This window comes from Acomys minous (genome assembly GCF_964271855.1).
Source record: "Acomys minous genome assembly, chromosome: 12".
In the NCBI taxonomy this organism is placed as follows: Eukaryota; Metazoa; Chordata; class Mammalia; order Rodentia; family Muridae; genus Acomys; species Acomys minous.
Genome location: NC_140493.1, coordinates 23,912,521 through 23,936,153, shown reverse-complemented (window position 1 = coordinate 23,936,153; position 23,633 = coordinate 23,912,521). Strand labels below are relative to the sequence as shown.

General features: G+C 51.9%; 2 protein-coding genes across 8 annotated transcripts in view; both read right to left on the bottom strand.

Moving 5' to 3' along the window:
• TMPRSS6 (transmembrane serine protease 6) overlaps nucleotides 1–1,699 on the bottom strand; it is a 32,078-nt gene extending 30,379 nt beyond the window's left edge. The window contains exon 1 of the mRNA XM_084749829.1: nucleotides 1,539–1,699. The gene's annotated coding sequence lies outside the window, so the exon portion shown is untranslated. The remainder of the gene's footprint in view (nucleotides 1–1,538) is intronic.
• Nucleotides 1,700–13,512: 11,813 nt separating this feature from the next.
• The window catches only part of IL2RB (interleukin 2 receptor subunit beta), a 43,359-nt gene continuing 33,238 nt past the window's right edge, over nucleotides 13,513–23,633 (bottom strand). For all 7 annotated transcript variants that reach the window (XM_084749132.1, XM_084749133.1, XM_084749127.1 and 4 more), the window contains 6 exons: nucleotides 22,125–22,230; nucleotides 20,089–20,237; nucleotides 19,433–19,598; nucleotides 18,677–18,797; nucleotides 17,381–17,465; nucleotides 13,513–16,254 (listed from right to left, as the gene is read on the bottom strand). In XM_084749132.1, coding sequence (XP_084605258.1) covers nucleotides 15,547–16,254; nucleotides 17,381–17,465; nucleotides 18,677–18,797; nucleotides 19,433–19,598; nucleotides 20,089–20,237; nucleotides 22,125–22,230 — 1,335 coding nt within the window. In that variant the 3' untranslated portion in view covers nucleotides 13,513–15,546. The remainder of the gene's footprint in view (nucleotides 16,255–17,380; nucleotides 17,466–18,676; nucleotides 18,798–19,432; nucleotides 19,599–20,088; nucleotides 20,238–22,124; nucleotides 22,231–23,633) is intronic.

Sequence of the window (23,633 nt, the reverse complement as noted above, 5' to 3'; positions counted from 1 at the left end):
CACAAACACTAGGTTTTCTCCATCGCCACTGTGTAGCCTGCTCCCATGCAGAGCTTGGTATGGAGTGGGCCTTCACTTTCTGTCCAGTGAATGAATGTAGGATCTCAGGTCCGTCCCGCCCAGCCCAAAGATGCCACCTCACAATGCTTGATCCATCCCTCACCACTTCGCCACTTTCCTGCTTCTTGACATTTTTTGTTTGTTTGTTTGTTTCCTGATTATAACCTTGAGCACCAAGGGCAATAGTAAAGTCTGTGGACCAAATGCCAGTCATCAGCCCTGAGGATGGTGTTGATTGGACTGTAAGCCCCACAGATCCTTGTTCACTGACATGCAAGTGTTCCCTTCCCCAATGTTCCTCTTCTGCTGAGCTCTCTCCTGGCCCACAAGCTCCGATGTGACTTCTACACTCAGTGGAGACAGCAATGTCGTTTTAGAAAACTCTCCCAGAGTGCCTCTGGAGCGGTGGTCCCATCTGTGCAACTGACCAGGCGGGTGTGCTCTCTGACCTATGGTGTGAAACCCCAGGAAGAGGACAGCTTCTTTCCTGACAGACTGGGCACCTGCTCTGCACCCTTTCCCACCCTCCTGACAGTGGAGAGTCCTTGTCCACCCTCAGCAGGCTGAGTTCACTGGGGCGGGGCCGCTAGGTAGCACAACGCACATCTGGGTTCGACCACAGTGTGAGAGTTCCACTCCAACTGTGGAGTGGATGGTGACATATAAGCCCCATTACACCTCCAGCAACCTCCGCTGTCTGCTTTATTGTCTCCTTTTAGTGGTTGATGAATCAAAAATACCAGGAGATGAACTCCCTAAGACTGAGCAGAAGGGCTGAGCCGGGACTCTGACCCAGGGACACAGGAGGTGCATGTTGCCATTTGGAGGAAACCCTGCTGTGAACTACTGACACTAGGGGCCTGAGTATGAGCCACGAGGAGTTGACTGCTGGGAGCTCCTGCCACACACATAAATCCATATACACCCACCCGGAGATGTGTAAAGACTGAGACACATTGAGGAATGCATACCCATTTGTTCATTACAAAAACCCATAGGCACGCACTGTGGCCTTCCATGCACTGGCAAACACACACACACACACACACACACACACACACACACACACACACACACACCAGCTCTAGCCTATGAGCCAAGGGTCCTGAGTGTAGATCACGCATGGATGCAGAGTAGGGCTCTGGGTCTGTCTTGCTCTCCAGAAAGCTCAGGGTGTGAAGCCGTATGTGGAATAAGAAATAAAGCCACCAGCCCCCATAAACTGGGCCTCTCCTGTCTCTGCACACCTAAATCCCAGGCTACCCGGTCCCTGGAAGCCCTCCGGCACCCACATCTTAGGCCCAGCCAGGTTCGCTCCACCCACACTTCCCCAGCTCAGTGCACCCTGTGGCCTCCATGCCAGGTCACTGCTCAAAGCAAAGCAGGCCACTCAAAGCTGCAGGAAGCCATTTCAGAGGAGATGCTGATACCAGGCCATTCGTAGATCCTGGTCCCCTGTCCTGGAAACCCCTGCTTACCTTCAAGAGTGGAAGGTAGGTGCCGGGCCTGTACACAGGCCTGGAAGCCTCTGTTTGCCCAGGCCAAGGTCTCTCCACCCCCCGCTGGCCAGCCTAGGTTGGATCAATGGCCTGAAGCCATAGCTAGGTGCCTGGCCCTTGTCCCCTGTGGCCTGTGGCCCCAAGCTCCATGGGCGTCCTGTCAGGTCCAGGGCCACAATGTAACTGAAGGCAGGTAAACAGGCAGGACGCAGGAGGCAGGAGACAAGCAATGCCCGCCTACCCAGCCCCGCCCTGCCCCCTGGGTACCCAGGGGGCTGACAGGCAGGAGCAGGAGACCTGAGCTCTCCCCTGGGGCCTGTTGCTTGGTGACATTCTTGCCTTGTTACAGCCCCTGGTCCCCCAAGAGCATGAGTGGGAAATTGCAGAGGCCTATTCAGGTGAGAATAGGGGCTCACACAGCTTAAACTGGCCTGAAAGGCCTGGGCCCATGCCTTCTGGAGACAGGAGAGAAGTGTGTGTGTGTGTGTGTGTGTGTGTGTGTGTGTGTGTGTGTGTTGGGGGGGAGGGGGTGGTTGACACCCTCTTCCATTGATCTAGTAATTATCTGTGTTCTATAAAGCCCTGTGTCCAGGGCAGTGGCCGCTAGCCACGTGTGGTCCTTGCACATGAAATAGAGTCAGTAGGAGCTAAGATGGGCTTATAGGTAAGACACACCCCAGGTTTCCCAGCTCTTGAGCAAGCAAAAAAAAAAAAAAAAAAAAAAAAAAAGTCCAATTATCTCATTGATCACTTGGATGCTGGCCGTAGATTAAAATGTTAGCTTGGATGCTCTCTTGGGTTAGATTAGATATGCAAAGATGAATCCTGCCTTGTTTTGTTTTGTTTTGTTTTTGTTGTTTTGCATTTTGCTGCACCAATCTAGGGAGACAGAAGCTACCAGCGAGGCTCATACTAGAATTCTACAATAGAGTGCTGCTACAGAGGGTGTTGGTCTCACCCAAACATTTGCCAGATCACATGATATGAACCTGGGTTTTCTGCAGAGTTGTATATGTGCCTGAAGCCCAGTGTGGCAACGACATGTGCTTTCCTGTGTGTGTGTGTGTGTGTGTGTGTGTGTGTGTGTGTGTGTGTGTGTGTACTAGGCATGTAGGAGATATGTGTGCAATGTAGAATGCATGTGTGAATGGATGATGTATGTAGAGTTGATCATGTGTATAGGGTGCATGTGAAAACTATATGCATGAAGGGCATGTTGTAGGCTGGAGTGGGTATATGTAAAGCAGGCTGTGGAGAAGTGGATCTGTGTGTGAGTGTAAGTGGGTACAAACATGTTCACAGCATGTATGGAGCTGTGAGGCACATGCTCAGAAAGCAATGTACTCGGAGTGTGAGGTGCAGTGTGGGAGGCTGAGGAGTGTGAAGTGAGTGTGAACACACCTCTACTCTGCATGTTCAGTGGACATGGTCCCTTCTGTGCTAGAGGAACAGGTCCAGGGCTCTGAGTCATGATCTCTGTATGATTAATTATAGCCATTAGCCCCCTCTGGGCCAACAGGAAAATGGCACGAGAAAGCCCAGCATTGTGGGGGTGGAAAGGCAAAGCTGTCTCCTGATGCTCAGCTCTGTCTGGGTCCTTGTCCCTGCTTGGGGGCCTGATTCTTGGCCCTATGAGAGAGGACTCCACTCTTGCCTAGACACTCGTTCCTAGCTCGGTTCATCCGCCTTCCTCTCTCTCCACTCTCTAGCTTCCACCATGCAACTCTTCCAAGGGACAGGAACATAGAAAGGAGACAGGGTCCACTGGGACACAGACACCCCGAGTCCCTCTTCTGTGCCCTGTCCTGTCCTCTGGAATGCCAAGCTGCCTGGGCCCCGGCCCAGACATGATAGCAGCTGTGAGATCTCAGAAAGATCTTGCACAATTAGTGGCCTCTGCACCCAATGACCACAGGCATTGATCCACTCAGCCTAGGGGAGGGGCTGGATACAGGAGGACAAGCATCTGAGGGCAAGAGCCTTAGATCCCCAAAATCTCAGAGCCTGAAGCCATGGCCGAGGTGTCTAGCCCTTGTCCTCTGCTTGTCCCCACAGAGACAGTAGGGACATACTTCCACATAGATGCCATGAAGGTCTCACTGTTCCTGAGGATCGGTATGTCACAGTACTACAGGCCCTCAGACTCTCAGGACCCTAGAGTCAGAGAGGTCTGGCTACCGTGGCTTGAAATCTAGGGGCACACAGAAGGGCAGATACAGGCCCTGAAATGTCCGACATATTCAGGTGGCGAAAATCAGCCCAAAGGTCGGAGAGTCAGGCTGGACAAAATCTAAGTCTTCCTGACTGCTGTTGTCAAGATGTGTCACCTACCCAGACTGCCATCTCAGGCCTGACAAAGATGAGTTGTAGAGAGCAGAAAGATGTGAGTGTGAGGTGGCCCCTAATGCAATATGACTGATGTCCTTATGTCAGGTTCATGGACTGTGCCTCCAGAGGAATTGCCATGGGATGGAGATGGAACATGTTCAAACCCCAGAAATCTCACAGTTGAGAATTAAAATCTCACCCTGAGAACGGAAGGCACAGGACAAAGCTCTTCCTTGTTTCTGAGCCTGCCTCTGGAGCACGTGACACGGTCCCCAGGTGGTTACAGGTGGTCAGTCATGTAAGTTGTCACCTGTTATCTTTCTCCATGCTTATAATCCCCAGCTGACCGAACATATCCATCCTCCAAACCCCTCCCCAAGGTTTATAATGTCCCTGTTCACGAAATAAAGCACACCATCTATTCCATCAATGAGGCTCAGACTGGTCATTTATTCTGGGGAATGAAGGGCTCCCCTCCTCCACGAAGAACTCACCACTGGACACACCCCCCCCACCCGGGTTTGACTTCTGGCCAGGAAGCCATAGTGGAACCGCCTTGGTTGCCGCTATAGTTTACCCAGCTGCCAGGAGCCCAGTGCTCATCTTCAGGAGTAAGCTGCTGGCCCCAGCAAAGCAGCTGCTCGATTCAGGTCAGGGCTCTTGGAGCCCCGAGCTTTGGATTAGCCATGGAACCTACGTTCTAGCTGTCACTGGATCAGGCACAGGCGTTTACCTGTACCCTCTGTCGTTAAGATGGTGGTTTAACCAAAGGGCTGTAACACTGCGATTGCTGCTGCCTCAGCTTTGGAACTCTAAATTTGCTGCTTTTCGGTACTAGCAATCTCATTAAAAGAGCTAACTGTAACATGGTGGGAAAACTCTTTTCCACATCCCAGGTGAGATCAGAAACCTTGTCACACTGATCTTGTTCCATGTGCTGGGAACCAGAACCCAGGACTCCCAGCTTCATCTGTTCCTCAGAAGCCTAGTGTGGAAGAAAGGAACAGTGCCCTGGTGTTGCTCAGCTGTGGTGGCAGGAAACTCAGAACCACATTCTTATAAGAAAAGAACTTGGAGACAGTCAGTCAGACAGACAGACAGACAGGCACGCACGCACACACACGCACACTGTTAGTGCAGGCAGAGAGATTAGGTGCTGTATCTACAGGCAAGGACACTACAGGTCAACAACCATTGGATTCTGAGGAAAGGCCTAGAATAGATTCTTCTCAGGCTCCAGGAGGAGACCCCTGAACCCATGGACACCTTGATCCTGAACTTGCAGCCTGAATTACTAGCAAGGCACACTTTTCCAATGCTGAGAACCTATGCGTTCTCTCTCTCTCTCTCTCTCTCTCTCTCTCTCTCTCTCTCTCTCTCTCTCTCTCTCTCTCTCTCTCAACAGCCTCAGGGAATTCACCCAGGTTTAACAAACCAGGGCTGGGCATGTGCTTTGCACTAAACCAAATGGGTAAACAACTTTTCCCAGTGTACACATGCAGTGGGGTGCCGCTTCCTGGGCACATGTACATCATGGTGCCTTCTCCTGTGGCCAGTGTGAAGTAGGATGTCCTCTCCAAGGACCACACACAATAGGGGTTTCCCTCCCAGTTCTGAATGTATCAGTATATCCCCTCTCAAGGGCCACATATGGCAGGGCACATACATAGCAAGTTGCAATCATTATCCATAATCTAAAGAGCTGAGATACCCACCCTCCTCCTCCTCCTCCTCCTCCTCCTCCTCTTCCTTCTCCTCCTCTTCCTCTTCCTCCTCCTTTTTAATTGCGAACCTTCCTGCAATTGGATGATGTAAGCTGGGACAGTCCCTTGGGGACAGTGCAGGAAGTGGGAGAGTTGGTCTTTAGATGGATCAGAGGGGCCCACTTATCCCAGGGGTACTGGGGAGGAGGGAGAACGACGAATAACTGGTGATGATACGATTCTATGGCAAGCACTCCTTTAAGGCTTATTTTTCCTTCAGTAAACTAAGATTTGGGGTACAAGATAATTTAATTCCCCAAAATGGCAGATGTTGGATGCTTCTACGATGTCCCGGCCATCTTGAGTAAAAGATTACCAGTTAAGCAGCCAGATGGACTGTCTTCGTGCCAGCCATTTAAACACTCCCTGTATACCTTGAGGAAGCTAACCTGGCGATCACAGATGCTTGCTAACCAAGGCTCGTGCCAGCTCCCGGAAGACACCGTTTGTTTCAGCTGCATCTGTTTCCAGCACTTTGCACTGGACTTGGTCAACTCTAGAAGAGCATGTAGCCATTTGCACCCAGGCTGGAAGGGTAGCACCTCCCGAAATGGTGCAGCTCAAAGGCCTGTGATCAGTACAAAGACAGCCCTTTGTTTGCAAACACCAGCACCACACTCACTCCTTGTCTATGTAAACAAAGTATTCAGCTCACTTTCCCAGTCAGCCGGGAGACCCCTTCCTGTGTGGCCCCCGGTTTTGTGACTTTAAGTCCAATAAGAAGATTTTCTTGAGCAGGTCTCTCTCTCTCTCTCTCTCTCTCTCTCTCTCTCTCTCTCTCTCTCTCTCTGCCTGTTTTTGATCCTTATCATTAATAGAATTGGCTGATAGCACAAAGAGAGGACAGCGGGACAGCAGCAGCTACAGAGGCAGCAGCTGAGTGACAGCAGCAGCAGCAGCAGGCAGCATCCATGGCAAGAAAAGTCAGAGGACAAGAGTGGCTGGAGCAGATGACGGGGAACGAGGGTGATGGAGCCCGTGAAGGATGTAAAATGGTGGAAGATGAGAAACAGCAAGTCCTGACCCCTGGGCAAGTTCAAGGGAGCTGCCCAGTATGGGTACCACTATTCGCTGTAGGCCAGTCACAGTGACTGAGGAGCCTCCCACTCTGGGCCCTATAATAATGATCATGACAGGACAGAGGGTCCCTGCACCCCAGGCCTATAGAAGAGCTGTAACAGATGATAGTGCCGACTGATGCTTTCCATTGCTTGGTACCGCTGCCATTCAGTGGTGCTGAAGGCGAAGGGTTGCAATAGTTATGCAGGGGTGGCTGAGGCCCAGAGCTTAAGCATCGGGCTTGAGCATCTGATTTCCAAAGCTTAGAGCCATAGGTCCCTTGCACTCAGAGCTGGGAGCTATAAGCCTGTAGGTTCACTATTCTAGTCTGTAAGTCTTGAGCACTCCAGGGCCCAGAACAGCCAACACCGAACTGGGAGCATAGCCAGCTGAGCGGTAACGTCTTCAATTGCATCTACTTCTGTTTCCTATTAGTCTTATCCACACTTAGGCATACGCTGTTGGCAGGCATCCACATACTTTGGGCTGGTAGACATCCCCATACCCTGAAGTGGGCAGGGAGGAGGCTCCCCAATGGGCTGAACCTCTCTAGAATCCTCTGTGGTGAAGGTAGGAAAGGAATCCAGGCCAGACGCTAGTTATATGTCCAGGAGGATGGCGCTAAGACAGAGGACTGTGCACGAATGGTTTAGCATAACAGTAGTATGTTCCATCTCTGTCCTAATGCCCAGAAGTCTCCAATTGGACTGTAGCAGCCCCAAGGTGCAGGTGTGCCCCTCCTGCCTCTCGTGGCTGCTGGCAGAACTTGGCATGTGGGCCTCAGGCAGAGAGTTCAAAATGTCCAAGGGATCTGGGTTTAATGGCCAACATTTTCATTTTGTTGATCTTTTCAGTCTGCAGCCAGAGCTCCACTAGAAACAGAGATCAGCTCTGGGCTTGGCTCCTTCCCCTAGGTGACCCGGCCAAGGTCATCCATCCGCACTCAGTTCTCCAAGGAGACCCCACCCCTCCCCCCCCATTAGCCATAGGCCTTCTCTTCTGTTCCCGCAACTGTCTTTCACAATAACTGGAAGCCTAGTGGTAATGGGAGGACCTGGGAAAGGTGCCAGAACCTTCTAAGTGGCTGTTACACATCACTGTCGTTATTCGGAGCCCCCACGGTTGCTGTCTCCATGAGCATCCAGGTGTGGGAATCCCAGCTGCACAAGCATCATTATCACAGTGAGAGAATTTTCTTGCCAGCTGCCTTGCTCTGTTCCTGGAAGCTCAATCTGCCCCTTGCCAGAGAAGGTGTCAGGATCCATCAGGCAGGGACACCCACCTGATCTCCGGAGTTGACCACCACCAAGAGCATCTCAGGACATTGCCAGCTCCTCTGTAACTCATCCTTTAGTATGAGGGCCACAGCAGGAACCTCAGTAAACCCACTGATAAATAATTGTATGGCAGGCTGGCCTCAGGTGGGCTCCCAAACACGCCCTGTCACTAAGTCCCCTGGACATTGATGTAGAAAAGAGAGCAGTGGCGGGGGAGGGCTCTTTTTAGAAAACTGAGGAGTATGCTAATGAAGGGGGCCCCTTACCTACTTCTGAGACTGTAGACCAGACTTCCGGGCCACCAGAAACCAGAATCTGGGATCTTCTTTTTGGTCCCCTTACTCCACATCACAGACAAGAAAACTGAGGCTCCCAGAGGGCAAATGGGACAGGCCTGGCGGGAACACAGTGACTTGAGTAAGGGTGGTGACAGCTAAGATGGCAGATCTGAGAGGAGGAGGAGGTGGCCCCCAGCTTACCTTCGGTGTATGTCATACCTCCTACAAAGAGCCGTTGGGATTCTCCCTTAGAATGCTTGGGGCAGATACACAAAGGGTTAAGAGCCTAGAAAGGGTGAGGAGGGGCAACAGAGCCCACGTGGTTCCCCCATGAGGGTTGCAAAGCAGACAAGAGCACCAACAGAAAGCAGTGAGTTGGGGGCCAGTGTCCTACCTCCACCATCCCTGGGCCACCTGGTCTCAGTTCTGTCCCCTCCCATGGCTCCATCCAGCACTCTTCTAAATACATCACATGTACTTAATTACTTTATCCTCATGACAGTCCTGGTATCATCAGAATAAAAAAACTGAGGCCCAAGAGAAGCTTTGGCATCCATTTAAGGGCACAGCTGGCAGGAAGTGGAGCCAGAACATTTTATACAGGCTGCCCCACAAGGCTAGGGCCACTGTCTTGCTCGGCCCCAGCCCTCCAAGGGCTGCAAGGGTGGATAGCATCTGCTTTCCTTTCCTCGGCACCCTGCATCTGCCTTGCACATCACCACCCTCTGTAAACAGAGTGTTGACTAAACAAATGAATGGATTTGTTATTCCTCTTTGTCAAGTCTTTGCAAGCCTCACTTAACTTGAGCTGAGCACCCTCAAAGGCCCTTCCAGCATCTTTTCCCCCCAGTTGAGCAGTCTCCGTGTGCTTCCAAACATCCTAACAAGGTCTTGTGCCAGGAATGAGGACAGGCTGGTGAGTGTTGACTACTTGTCTGCACCCTCCATGGTCACTCCTTCAGAATGAGGCTGAGGCCTCTGGGGACACTCCAGCCCCGGGGCCAGCACCTATGGCATGCCTACACCTGTGTGGCTGTGTACATTCCCACTTGAGGCCAGGTGCACAAAGGGGCGGAGAATCTGGCCTCTCCACCAGCTGCTCTCTCCCCCTCCGCACCCTGGTTTCCTGGAATCAAGGGTACCTCCTGGCATCCTGAGCCCCAGGTCTCAAGCAGCCTCACTTCCTGCTTTGCTTTCTCAAGGCCCCCAATGGGTGTGTCACATCCCTGGTGTCGGAAAATGTCAGCAGTGGGGCTGCCCCAGGCCTGCCCCAGGAGTCAGGCTCAGAGCTACCAGTCAGCTTTAAATTTCATCAACACTCCGTCTACACTAAACTTATCATGGCAGGGTATGTGGCAGCATCCTCTTAGGTCCCAGAAGCTGCCATGCTTGCCTCAGTAGGTTCTTGTCACATGGTCTGAGATAACTTGCTGGCACATGCCCTACAGAGTGTTGACAATCTGGACCAGTGGCAGTGTCACAGAACAACATGGTCCACATCCTTTCCCTGCAGTGTTCTAGCTACGTGACCTGGAGCAAGCCATCAAATCATGAGTTCAAGTCTCATCTGTAAAATGGGGTGAAACAAGCAAGCAAGCAGGCAAGCAAAGCACATATATAAGGCTGAAGCAAGGCTGGAGAGATGGCTCAGTGGTTAAGAGCACTGCCTGCTCTTCCAAAGCACCCGGGTTCAATTCCCAGCACCCACCCAGCAGCGCACAACAGTCTGTAACTCCAAGATCTGACACTCCCACACCAATGGACATAAATTAAAATTAAATTTAAAAAAAAAATTTTTGGTTTTTCAAGACAGGGTCTCTCTGTGTAGCCTTGGCTGTCCTGGACCCGCTTTGTAGACCAGGTTGGCCTCGAACTCACAGCGATCCACCTGCCTCTGCTTCCCGAGTGCTGGGATTATAGGCGTGAGCCACCACGCCTGGCTTTAAATAAAATATTTAAAAAAAAATAAGGCTGAAGCACAGTAATAACGCAATGCTTTAAGCAAAGATCCTTCAGAAGAAATGCCTCAACTCAAGAGGGGAAACTAAGAGGGCTGCCCAGAAATGGGAGTTCCTGAGTAGGGTTCTGAGGGATCTTTAGGAGTCTGCGAGTGGACTGCTTGAGGAGAAAGCTGTTTCAACCTCAGAGATCAACAGGTGACAATGGAAATCAGTTATTTCTAGTTTCTGTTTGTAGCCACCTCCAATGCCAGCCTTGAGCTCTGGAGGTGACAGACACATGGTCCCAGCATCACCCAGCTGCCAAGCGATACCTAGAGCTGCAGACTGAGGACTGAGGGCGACTTGGAATCAGCCTAGTCTGCGTTCCTAGTGCACTGATGGGCATGGGGCACAGAGCTGATGAGAGCTCCCCAGGCTCCCCAAGTCAAGGACAGTGACACTGAAGAACCCAGTCTTCTCCTGATTACAATAGGGTGTCTCTGGAGTCAAACCAGGAGGTGGTATGGCGACAGGTGACTCTTAGTGAGACTGTCCAGGGTGGAAGGTTTTGGTCCTAACTTGGCTAAAAGCAGGGCAGCTATGAGTGTCACCCAACACAAAAGTGTTTTAAGTAAAAACACATTATGTGATTTGTCTTTTAAAAACCCCAAAAACTTCAATTGTGTAGGTTTTTTTGGGGGGGGGGGGAAGGGTTGGTTTTGGTTTTTTTGAGATAAGGTTTCTCAGTGTAGCCTTGGCTGTGCTGGATTCGATTTGTAGGCCAGGCTGGCTTGCCTCTGCCTCCCCCTTCCAAAGTGTTGGGATTACAGGTGTGTGCCACCCCACCCAACTAGTTGTGTGATTCTTAAGTGTGGATTTTGTAGATTGCATCATGTTGCAATGTCAAAAAATGCACATTGCCTGGTAGAAAGATGGGCTGTAGAGCTAAGTGAGGCAGCTGCTGCTTGGGCCTGTCCTGTGGGATGCTGGCTGTCTGGTAGGAGGCGGTGAACAGAGGGAGTCTCCAGTCACGAGGAGGAGGGTCCCCTGACTGTCAGCCTCACCCTTAGCCCCATGTCCTGGCCAGTCGTGCTGTGGGAAGGGTTTCTCTCCCTCTTGCAGCGTGGTGGGCATTGCATCTTTTTCTTTCTTTCAGATTGGCTATCAGGTGGCTGGTTTTCCGCCCTTGGTTAGAAGTGTCTCCAGACAGGTTTGCACTCAGAAAGTCCACAGGCCAAGGAGTCCGGAGCACAGAATCTCTACCCAGTAGCAGCCACACTTCTCAACTACCCCCAGCCTCAGTTTCCTCATCTGCAAAGTGGGAAGCAAGTTCTGCCTCTGCTCGAGGGCGTGGAGCTGATATGTTTTTTTTTGTTTGTTTTTGTTTTTGTTTTTTTGTTTTTTTGTTTTTGTTTTTGTTTTTTTTGTGGAGACAGAGGGAGTTGGTTGATTTGTGGGGGCTTTGGGGGGAATTTGTTTGTTGGAACAGAGACTTGTCACATAGTCCAGACTGGCCTGGAACTCACTACATGGACCAGGCTACCTTCAAACCTGAGATCCCCCTGTCTTAGCGGCCCCACTGCTGGGGTTCAGGGATGAGCCACCATCCTGCCTCCAGTGTGCTTTGCTGTTTTGGTTTTACTTTTGATGTCCTGGGGTTTCTTCTGTTGACCCAGCCATCATGATGAGTCAGGCCAGGCTGGATTTCTGTCTTAGACTTGAGCAAACTATTTCTACCATAATTTGCCTGGAAACCTGGGTTCTGGGGGTTGCTTAGAGTGAGGACAAGAGCAGAGATGGGACTTGGGGAAGGAAGAAACATATCAACAAAAAGGAGATGGGAGAGGCCTGAAGCCTCCTTCTCCAGCCCCCTTCCTGTGCTCCCCTCCCCCTCCCCTCCATTGCGCCTGGATGCTTCCTGCTTCCCACTCTGCACCGGAGAATCTCCAGAGACCCAGATGTGCCTGCTCCCCAGATGGTGCTTTTCCCCTGAAATCTGATCCTGGGGGTTCTGGCACACACACACACCCTTTCCCTGGACTACCCTGTCAGCTGCTTCCTCCTGGCCCAGCTCCCAAGATCTCCATCTGATGTGCAGTGATGCTGGCCATCTCCACCTGACATATGGTGGCCCCTTTCTCCATGCACAGCCAGATCAGGTCTCTCACCAGACACAGGGAACAGCTGGGCTTCTGGCTTCCTGGCTTCCTGGGACCCTTGCTCACTGTACTCTCAGCTTTCCAGGCTGCACCATCTAGCTCAGCATCTGCTCTCCCTGCCTGGAGAATCAAACCAGGGAATGTGAAGAGCTCTTTTTGTAGGAGGAAACTGAGAGGCAGCGTGACCCAGACACGTTGCTAGGTGCCAGCTCTCATGACTTGGGGCTGTCCCAGACACAGTACTGCAAACTCTAAAGCTGCATCCACCCTCTGGTGGAAGGAAGGCTGTGATTAAGTATTAATGTCTGCCATGCATAGGTGCAATTGATTAGCAACGTCTGCCAGGTATGAGTGCAATTGATTAGTAGTGTCTGCCATGCGTAAGTATAATCAGTTTAACAATATCTGCCATACGTGCAGCTCCATGAATGCTAGCGATTACTGACTAGTGTTTCTCAAGACACTGCGAAAATTCTGATTGCTGATAGGTGATCATTAGATGGCCTAGACACAGACAGACAGACAGAGAGAAAGGCAAATAGATGGATGATAGATTAATGCATGATCTGTTGGAACACTTGCCCAAGCCAAGATGTGGGGATTTAAGAGATGTTGGAGCAGCCTGTGGTGGCGCTCACCTCTAATCCCAGCACTCAGGAGGCAGAGGCAGGTGGATCTCTGTGAATTCATGGCCAGCCTGGTCTACAGAGAGAGAGAGAGAGTTCTACAACAGCCAAGGCTACACAGAGAAACCCTGCCTGGGAGGGGGGATAATGGGGGGGGGATAATGGGGGGGGGAGGTTGGAGCATATCTGTGCACAGAAACCTAATTCCTATAAATGACAAAGATCTTCTTAACAGCCCTGCTGTCTTCACAGAGGACGTTTCCCTCAATCTCAAGCGGCATCGCCCTTCTAGCCTGAGATGGCCAAGTTCCACTGGCAATGACATGAACATTATCCTGCTTTCATTTCTTTTTTACATGAACATTATCCTGCTTTCCTCTCTCTCTCTCTCTTTTTTTTTTTTTTTACATGAACACTATCCTGTTTTCCTCTCTTTCTTGTAGTCCCAGGATGAAATGGACTGGGCAGCACCCTGCCTCTAGGGTCCACCCTCAGATCAGAGTCACACAAAGTTATATTGTGTCTGCTTTTTACAGTCACCTTTTATTTATAGGAAGATTGGGTTTTCCAGACACAGAAGCGATATGAAGGGGAAAAAAATCTATAAACAAGTATATTTAAACAAACAAAAGTGAAAGTGTTGCAAAACTTTCCAGGAAATAATTACAAAGGCTGCATGCACAGAGCGAGAGAGAGAGGGGGGGGGGGAGGGAGAACCGGATCCTTCCCAGATCTCTTTTGCAGAGAAAATAAGTTGCATTTCTGTTTGGAAGCTAAGGCAAGAGAATGCTGAAGGTTTGCCCGTTTGCCTGGGTGCGGTACACAAGCAAGAGCATGGATGCAGAGCTTGGGGCTGATCCATCGCTGAGACAGAGGGGGCTGGCGACAGACAGCATCCTGTGGCAAGAGGGGATGTGTGGGGTTTCATAGGGAAGGAAACAGGGCTTCTGACCCCTGGCGGGTAGGAGAACACGGGACCTGAACTTCCTTTTAACTGGCCCATCTCTTCTTGCTAAGCCTAGGGGCCTTGCCCCCAAGCACCTGATCCCATGACTCCTGGTTGAGTGATAATCTGATTGGCTAGATCAGGAGGAGCTTCTGCAACAGAGCTTCTCTGTCCAGGCCCCTCACAGGCTGCTTGTCTGCCTGTGGGCCTGTGGTCTGTCCAGGTAGCCAATGAGCAGTGAACAGGAAGCCTGAAATGATCATCATGGTGCAGTCAATTCTGGAACAAGGTGACAGAAAATGAGGTTCTGTACTAGTTGAGCTGTCTTTAGAGCAGAGCTCTTCTCTGAGAGAGATCTGGCTGCTGGGACTCAGGGCTCACTATCCAATGGGCTCACCCATAAATTGATGAGGCAGGTGTGGAAAGACCGACAGCTGACAGCCCCTGCTGTGTAGATGTTTGTGTCCATACTGAGCCTAGCACTGGGAAGCCAGGTGAAAGCCTGGAAGAAGGAAGACGGGTCAGGATCTGACCCCTTTATCTCCTTCAAGAATGGAATGGAGACGTTTGAGTGCCTCAAGCAAGCAGCACCTCCGTCATCACGATGAAGGACATTTGACGTGCAGATGAGGCACAGTGAACAGTGCCTGCAAAGGTGTAAGCCAAGAGCAGGGACCCCAGGAGACCCCAGGGGATCCTTGTGAGGTTTCCACAAAGGATAGTGCTGACACGAGCAAGGCTTGTTGTGTAAGCTTTTTTTGGGGGGCAGGGGCGGGTACATGAACAAATAAGTACTTCTCCCAGATATATGGCATCAAAGGCACTCGAGTCCAGCTCGGTGAGCCTTTGAGTCTACTAGGCTTACTTATAGGGGTATAGGTGACCCCAAAGCAACTGCATCACAGAAAAAATACCCAACCCCAGAATAGACAACAATGTCTCCATAGCTACACAGATGGAGGCCTCACTTCAGCTGACCCTCCCCGCTCTACATAGGCCAGCATCTCCCAAGAACACACGCACCAAGGGCAGAACTATGCATAGCTAGGGATAGGGTGTGGGGAAGTGGTTAGGATCTTGGGGGACAGTCTGATGACCCTTCCCATCCCCTCCTTCTGTGAGGGACCCTCAACAGTCAACAGGCTGCATCTAGTCTTATCAGGATCTCTTTGCTCCGCTAAAGACACTGGCAGCCTCCCTACACCCTGAGGACAGCTGTTTCACAGCAGTGCTGCCAGGGCAAGAGCTGGGACAGGAAATGGCGCAGAAGGCAAGCTCAAGGATAGAAGTGGAGCGGGGTCACATTTGTACTTTGGCAAGCAAGTTCTGGCTGCCCTGTGAAGGTGAGCAGGCGGGAGTGAGGCAGGCACAGGAAGCTAGTGACCTCGTGACTATATAGAAAGGTGGAGCTGACCACCCCACCCCTCCCCACCCCAGATCCTGGCTGGACCAGGAAGCAGTAAGTGGAGGCTCAGAAGTGGATGACTAAGTTTGGGGGTGGGGCTAATCGAGGACAGTCCTCAACAGTGGACGATCCTCAAGAGAACCCTCACCACTCTCCCTCAAGCCTGACCTGCCCCAAGCATCTGGATCCCAATCCTGGCCACCTATCTATCCTAGGTGGCCCGGATCTTGGGCTTGCAGTTCTTGAAGAGACAGGTAGGCATCAGTGTTCAGAGTCAGGGCAGGGCCCTGGCCTCTGTCCTGACCTTGCTCATGAAGGCTGCCTTCAGGGACACTAGCCTGCTCCCCAGAACTATGGGCCAACAGCACCTTTCCATCACCTTCCAGCACCAGCTCCAGAGGGCACTGCAAGCCCATCGGGTCAGGGGGTGCTACAGAGGGAAGTCCCTCCTGCAAGGAGACTGGAGGCCTCTCTTCAGGCACTAGGCTGCTGCCATAAGCAGTGTTGGGGGAGCTCAGAGTCGGGGAGAAGTGCATCAGGTCATCTCTGGGTGGGAAGGCACAGTAGTCCCCCTCTTCTCCAGCCAGAGGCAGCAGAGGTGGGAGGGGAGAGCCCTGGGGGAGCCTTGGCCCATCTTCCTCCACGTCTTCCTCCGTGCAGGGGTCATAGGTGAAGTACACCTGGCAGGACTCGATCTCCAAGGCGTCGGGCAGGTGGAAGAAGAAGTAGCCCTGGTTGGTGAAGCAGCTGCCCTGTGAGTGGCCGCTGGGTGAGGGGGAGCAGGCCTTGTCCTGCTGCAGCGCAAGCAACTGCATGGCCTTGGTGTCTCGGTCAAGCACCTCCAGAGGAGAGATCTCGGGTGCAGGGCCAGCGAGGCCAAAGGAGGACGAGGGCACGGGCGAGGAAAGCCATTTCTGCCAGAGAAAGTGAGGCTAATCAGTGGGTTGCTCTACTTCCTATCCCACCACTGAACTCAACTCCTCCTCCTCTCTCTCTCTGCCCTTCCTCCTGCTCTCCATCCATCAGCAGCATCCAAAACCCCACCCCACCCGAAACCTGGATGTAGCATTGCTGTCTGTTTTGTTTGGTTGGTTGGTTGGCTTTTTTTTTTTTTTTTCGTTTTGGTTTGGTTTGGTTTGGTTTGGTTTTTGTTTTTTTGAGACAAGGCTTCTCTGTGTAGTCCTGGCTGTCCTGGACTCACTTTGTAGACCAGGCTGGCTTCGAACTCACAGAGATCCACCTGCCTCTGCCTCCCTAGTGCTGGGGTTAAAGTCATATGCTGCCGCATCCAGTTCAGAAAAATCATTTTAAGGAGCTACTCACCCTACCACACCCACAGCCATGCATTCAGGAACATGTGCACACAACTCATACTCACCCCACCACACCCACAGCCATGCATTCAGGAACATGTGCACACAACTCATACACACCCCAGTCAGGCTGGAGGTAGTAACGGTAGACTCCCTCTACCTTCCATCCACCCCTTGCCTCTGGAAGTTTCTAGGCTGAAGCAGGTAGACTAGAGATATTATGACTGTATGGGTTTGAAAACGAACCCAGGTTTTGTGATTTCTGAGGACCTGTGTTACTGCGGTGAGTTGGTGGACCTGCTGGGCATCACTCTACTCCCCCAGGGCCAGGAGAAACAGGTAGGAATCCCTGTATCCCCTTACCACCCTTACTATGCCCAGCAACATTCACAGGGCCATACACAAACACACAGTGACACTGGTTTTTTTTTTCCCTCCAGTTGTACAAGTGAGGAAACTGAGGCACTGGGAAGATCTATAACTTACCCAAGTTTACCCAGCCAGGCAGCGGCAGAGCCAGGGTTAGAGGCAAGGCCATGTGGTTTAGATGTAAGGCTCCCTTGGAGAGCAGGGACAGAGCTGTGCCCATGGGACGGGCTGCTCACTTCAGCACCCTGCATCCTCTCACTGAGGGCAAAGCCACTGTCACCTGGTCACCTATCTGCCCTGCAGCCTGCCCTTGGGCTGCCCACCAATTACCCTTCTGTCTTCTACCCCTGGCTCTTACCTGAAGGTCTCCTCCATGCTGGGAGCTCAGCTGGGAGAAGAACTCAGAGGGGTCTGGGACGTGGCATTTGAGAACTGTCTTCAGCCTGGCCAGGGAAAAAGGGGAGAAACGAAGGGTGAGACCAGGTACGGAAGGAGCAGCACGATGCCCTACCACCAGCCCCACCCACGGCCCTGAGAGTAGGGGGTGGGCCCATCCCATGCCTACCCATTTATTCAACAATGTTGACTGAGACGTCACTAAGGGAGAACATAGCACAGGGTGCTGGGGACATAAAAGCAGACAGCAGAGAAGGCTTCTGCTTCCCCAGGAGCTGGAGCGCTGGCAAGAAGACAGACCTGGCCAGGCAGTGGTGGCGCACGCCTTTAATCCCAGCACTTGGGAGGCAGAGGCAGGTGGATCATTGTGAGTTCAAGGCCAGCCTTGTCTACAAAGCGAGTCCAGGACAGCAAGCTACACAGAGAAACCCTGTCTCGAGAAAAAGAAGAAGAAGGAGGAGGAGGAGGAGGAGGAGAAGTGAGTTCAAAGCCAGCCTGGTCTACAAAGTGAGTTCAGGATAGCCAAAGCTACACAGAGAAACCCTGTCTCGAAAAACCAAAAGGAGGAGGAGGAGGAGGAGGAGGAGGAAGAGGAGGAAAAGGAGGAGGAGAAGGAGGAGGAGACAGGTCTGAAGTAAACCATGTAATAGGATTGGTCATTCTGTGGACACAGAACTGAGTGCTAGTCACAGGGTGGCTCAAGAGTGGGAGAAACCGCACAGGCTAGAGATGGAGGCGGAAGAGAGGCCTGCTGGTGAGCACGCCCACAGACGGTGGTGCCTGTCGTGCACTGCACGAAGGCAGCCAGTCTGGGGAGAGAGTGGAAGTTGCATTCCTACCTCATGTTCTAGTCGCTAAGATGCCTAGGACCTGAAGATATCTAATGGAAAATGGGGAGCCACCCAGTGGAAACCCTCAAAGGTTGGGATGTATTACTGGTGTGCTGGGGAATCTCTTAAGGAGGGTTTGACAGGAGTGTGGCAAGGTTGGAACGGATAGGAGGGGACCAAGAGCAATAGAAAAGACACTCAGAGGCCCCTGGGAGCTTCAGGGAGGCCCCAGGGGACTCTTCCTGCCAAAGTCTACCTCCCCTTCCCACACCAGCTGTGCGGATGGGGCACAGGGACAAGTTAGCTGTTGAGGAAGGGAACAGAGGGAGGACAGGTGTGAGGGAGCAGGGTACAGTTCAGTCCAACCTGGGAAAATGTGCATAATAGAGAGGAGGTGGGAAGGAGAGACTGGCCAGGAATTTCCTTACCATGGCCCAAGGTACCGGCACTTGACCAAAACGTAGACGCAGACCAAGAAGCCAAAACTACAACCGAGGCTCAGGAGAAGGTGTCTGAGCCACAGTATGGGAAGAGTCGCCTTCCTGGGATCTGTCCAGGGTATAAAAAGTGGAAGGTGAGAGGTCAGAAAGTCACCTGAATCCCAACACCCCGTCCCCAAGTCACACCCTGCCAGGTACCAGTGTCTAGCCAGGCTTGTTTTTGCTGGGGACTTGGTCCTCAGTCCTGCTTAAGCTCACTTGTCCAGAAAGGCAGGCTGTGCTTAAAAGGGACAGCCCTGAGGCGTTCTCAGCAGAGCCCACAACAGCCCTGACTGGCTCCTACCTCAGTTACTGAGGCTTTTCAGCATCACGCCTAGAGCTTCCATGTCCCTTGAACTCAGCAAGTGACACGGCCAGAGATGGGTCCTCAAGGGTCCCCACCAGGTGTGGCAGCCCCACAGTATCCAGGCTAAGAGGCTACACTCACACTTCTGGCAGAACTGAACTACTGTGCCCCCACATTATCTGTCCTGCAGGGAAAGCTGGGAAAAGCAGCTCCCAGCCATGAATTCTAGGGATTCAGAGTGGACACAGAGTACCACTCGTGGGCCATGGCTGACCCCTCAGTAGCCCTGTCTCTGGTAAGTGAGCCCACAAGAGGGAGATGAGGAGAAGCCAGTGCCACCTCTGCAGCTCCCAGAGCACCTTGGCCCTACCCAGCTCCCTCCAGGCTGCCCACTGTACCTGCCGGCCTTGTCCGAAAGGCCAGGGGCTGGCTCCAGGGGCTCCAGGTCCCGGGGTTATCTTGTTGGGCCCTGACCCGCACCTGGAGCTCATATGACATGTCAGGGGTAAGCGTCTCCAGGAAAATCCACTGCTGCCGCTGCTTGAGGCTTAGCAGGGGCACGTCCTGGGCAGAGATGGGTGTCAGCTCAGCAATGTCTCCCCTGTCCACTTCACCTCCCACAACCAGGCCAGGAGGCTAAGCAAGCAGCCCTTTCCCAGCTTTCCCAAAAGCTCTCTGATTCCCTGGCTGCTGGGACCCTGAGACTTCTTCCCCTCTCTCACAGTCCACAGATAAGTAGAGGAATATGTGTGTGGATGATAAGGCTCGGTCCCTGTCGTCCCCCTGCTACGCCGTCCCCCTGCAACCAGGAAGTATGCTGCATTTGGAATGTGAAAAAATGGCTGCTGAGCCTCACATGCCACCTTACTCTGGGGTCCACATAGATATGGACCCAGATGCATGCTCAAGCTATAAAAGCATAGGCAAAGCAAGTAGTGCCAAACAATATAGGAGGACCAGGGTGAACCAGCTGCACACAGCATGTAGAAATGGACAAGGGCATGCATCAGAACAGGAAAGTGCAGAAGGAACAGGGGCGTGGCTATGCCCTCACCTCCCAGCTATGGCCCAGAGAACGTGTGCGGGCCTCAAATTCCAACGTTTGTCCAACGTAGTGAGAGACCTGGGAGACCTCCCAGCTTATGTTGCATCTCCGGGTTTCAAGGTGCATGACTTTGAGGGAATGAGGGGCCACCAGGCGAACTGCAGACAGAGGAGAGGAAGGAATAGATATCATGGACCAATCAGTATGATACCAGGAACTTTCAGCCCAGTTCCCACCACACAACATTCCCCAGTACCAACTCCTCCTCTGCACTTGCTGCACTTCTTCCTCTGTACCTGTCCCTCCTCCTCTGTACCTGCTTTCTCTCCTCCTCTGCACCTGCTCCTCCTCTGCACCAGCTGTCCCTCCTCCTCTGCACCTGCTCCTCCTCTGCACCAGCTGTTCCTCCTCTTCTGAGCCTACTGTCCCATCCTCAACACCTGCTGCCCCTCTTCTGCATGGGCTTTTTGTCTGCACCTGCTTCTTCTCTCCATCTGCTGCCCTTCCCCCTCTGCACCTGTTTCTCCTTCACTACACCTGCTCATTTTCCTCTGCACCCCCTCTTCCTCCTCCTCTACACGTGCCCCCCCTTCTCTTCTCTTTCTCATGTCCTACTCTGAACCGGTTCCATTTCCTCCTCCACACCTACCTACTTCCTTCTTTCTTCTGAACCCATTCCGGCCCAATTTAAACCTTCTTCCCTCCCTCTTGGTCCTGCCCCTCTTCCTTTGCACCTGCTTCTCCTCAATCCTCTGCTCAAATGGAGCAACCTTCCCTAGGTATGCTTTGCCACCCTGAGGCCGCTGCTCTTGCTATTCTGCCTACACCTAACAGAGTGAATCTATTGGGGATCTTCTTCCTTTTGTGCCTACCATCCCTCCTAGGATGCCCAAGTCAGAGACTGTGATGTCTGCTGAGGCATTCTCCAGGGTGACTCATCAGCTGGTGAGTGATTGGCAAGCAGCCTTGCCCTGCTTGACAACCTATCGGAGAGCTGTACAGGCACCAGCTCATGTACTCTATTTTATCCAGATGTCTTTATCATTGATGTATTTACATGAATATATTTATGCAAGGCATATATTTAAATAATTATAAACATATAACTATAATTACATAGCATTTCATATAAAACTTATATCTGTGTATTCCACTAGTATACTTACTGAATATAAATTATAAACATCTAAGATTCATTTCTCAGTTACACTATTTACACACTCACTCAATATACTTGTTTATTAATATCTGTGAGAGTATGTTGGCACAAGCTTGGCAAGTGTTTTACCACTAGCCACATGCCCAGCCTGTGTGGCTCTTTTATTTATTTTTATTTTATATATGAGTGCATTGCCTGTACACCTGCATGCCAGAAGAGGGCATCAGATCTTATGACAGATGATCGTGAGTCACCATGTGGTTACTGAGAACTGATCTCACACAAGAGCAAGTCAGTGGTGTTAACCATTGAGCCATCTCTCCAGCCTCTACCTTCGTGGATTTTAAGTGTGATGTTTACTTCATTATCCCCACACTAAAGTGCTCTAAGCCTGTAACCCTGAGATTCCGTCCACCCACAAAACATTACGGTTTCCCCCTGCATCCTAGCTCACATTCTTTCCTGTTATGAGGACCTCAGTTATCTCCACTTTACAGAGAAGAAAACCAAAGCCCAAATGTGACCTGCCAGACTGCTGAGCTTGATTTGAATCCTGCCTGGATCTCTCCCCACCCCCCTTCCCTTTGATTCTCTAGAGGTGGCCTTCAAAGTCAAAGAGCACTCAGTCCTTCAACAACACTCAAGCCTTCCACAAGCACTGCCTGCTCAGGCTGGTGTTGAGTGCTCAGGGAAGAGGGGCAGGGTGAGCAGAGACTGCTCTGGGGAGCTCCCAACCCAGCAGGAGACAGACCCACAAATAAGTGAAAGCTGAAGTCTAAATAGGACTCTCCAGGTGGGGTGGGGAGGTTGGAACCAAGACAGGCTTGGGAAAAGCTCAGAGGCGGATAGGCTAGATGGCACCCACAAAACCAGACTCTATACTCACGGTTATCAAAGGGACGGAAGTTGCAGGTCTCCACCATGTGCCAGCCCTTCCCCTCCCAGCACACCATGCTTATGTTGAGGATGTCTACGGAGGTCAGTGATTGTAACTACAAGGGAGAAAGGCAGAGGTGTAGCTGCCAGAAGATACTGAGAAGAAGGGACCAGTCAAATGTCAAGACAAGGACATGCCCTGCCTCTACCCAGCTATGTAAGGCAGGGGACAGCACCTGTTGTCTATAACCAGCCAGGCTGGGAGCACTTTTAGCTAAGTCTGTCACAACTCAAGGGCCACATTCTAATAAAACTTTATTTACAAACACAGGCAGCAGCTGGGTTTGGCACAGAGCATAGTGACTCAGTAATCCCCGATAGAAACTGAAGTAGGCCACCAGGGTTGGGAGAAAGCTCCCCATCACAAGAGGTATGCAAGTAGCTAAGTAGCCTTATCCCCTGATTGTTCTGGAAGAGAATGGCTAGGTCCTACATGTGTCGCAGGCAGCCACTGCTCACATTTTGCTGATGAACACAGCTAGTCCCTCCTGATGCTGCTCGCTGAGACCACTTAGCTTGAGAGCAGGAAGTGGGTTCACATGAGACCACTGCAGCCGCAGCTCCCCAGAATGACCAGAGCACAGAGGATGAGTGACATGGTCCCCCAGTAGGCGGTACCACAGGCCCCCCGCAAGAGGAGGCTCAGAGGCAGGCCACGGTAGGACATATGCTCTGAGACTGGGTGGTAGTTTACAGTACAAGCCTTGAGGCCTGGCCCCTCCAACAGGCATCAGCCTTGAACCGGACCATCAGAGTTCCCTGACCAACTCCAGGCACTGACTACATCATCCCACTTCATGGAGAACACTGCCCTCATCTCTCACAGCTGTTACCAGCTCAGGTGCACACATGCCTAATAATAGCCCAGCTTGGCTATCATTGCTGTGGTTACCCTGAAGGCAATGGCAGTACCAGGCTGCTGGGAACTTCTGTCCCCCTCTTCTTTGCATAAATTACCTCACTGAATTCTCTCAGTACCCTCTGAGACAGACACATACTACCACCATCCCCATCAGGTAGCCCAGGAGACTGAAACACAGAGAGGGTTAGGGACTTGCCTAAGGTCACACAGCTAAGAAATAATGGGACCAGGATGGAAGTCAGTTGCATACATCAAAGCTCACCAGCTGTGCTGGGTGCCATCCTCCCCTCCCTGTTCTCTGATAATATGTAAAACCTGCTAAAGCCAGGATACCACAGTCTGGACTCCCCACGGCAACCCTTTGCCCCTGCCCAGAGGGTCCGAGGACATGTTTAAGCTACATCCACATGGTCTGGGTCTGGGGCCCTGCAAGAGGCAGCTGGACAATATGGAAAAGCCCCCAGGAGCCCCCAGGCCTGGGGTCAATCCTAGCTCAGCTGCCTATGGCTGGGTGATCTTTGGTAGCCAGCAGACCTCTCTCAGCCTTCCATTTTCTTTTCTATTTTATGGTAGGGAAAACTGATGGCTTGAAGCTAC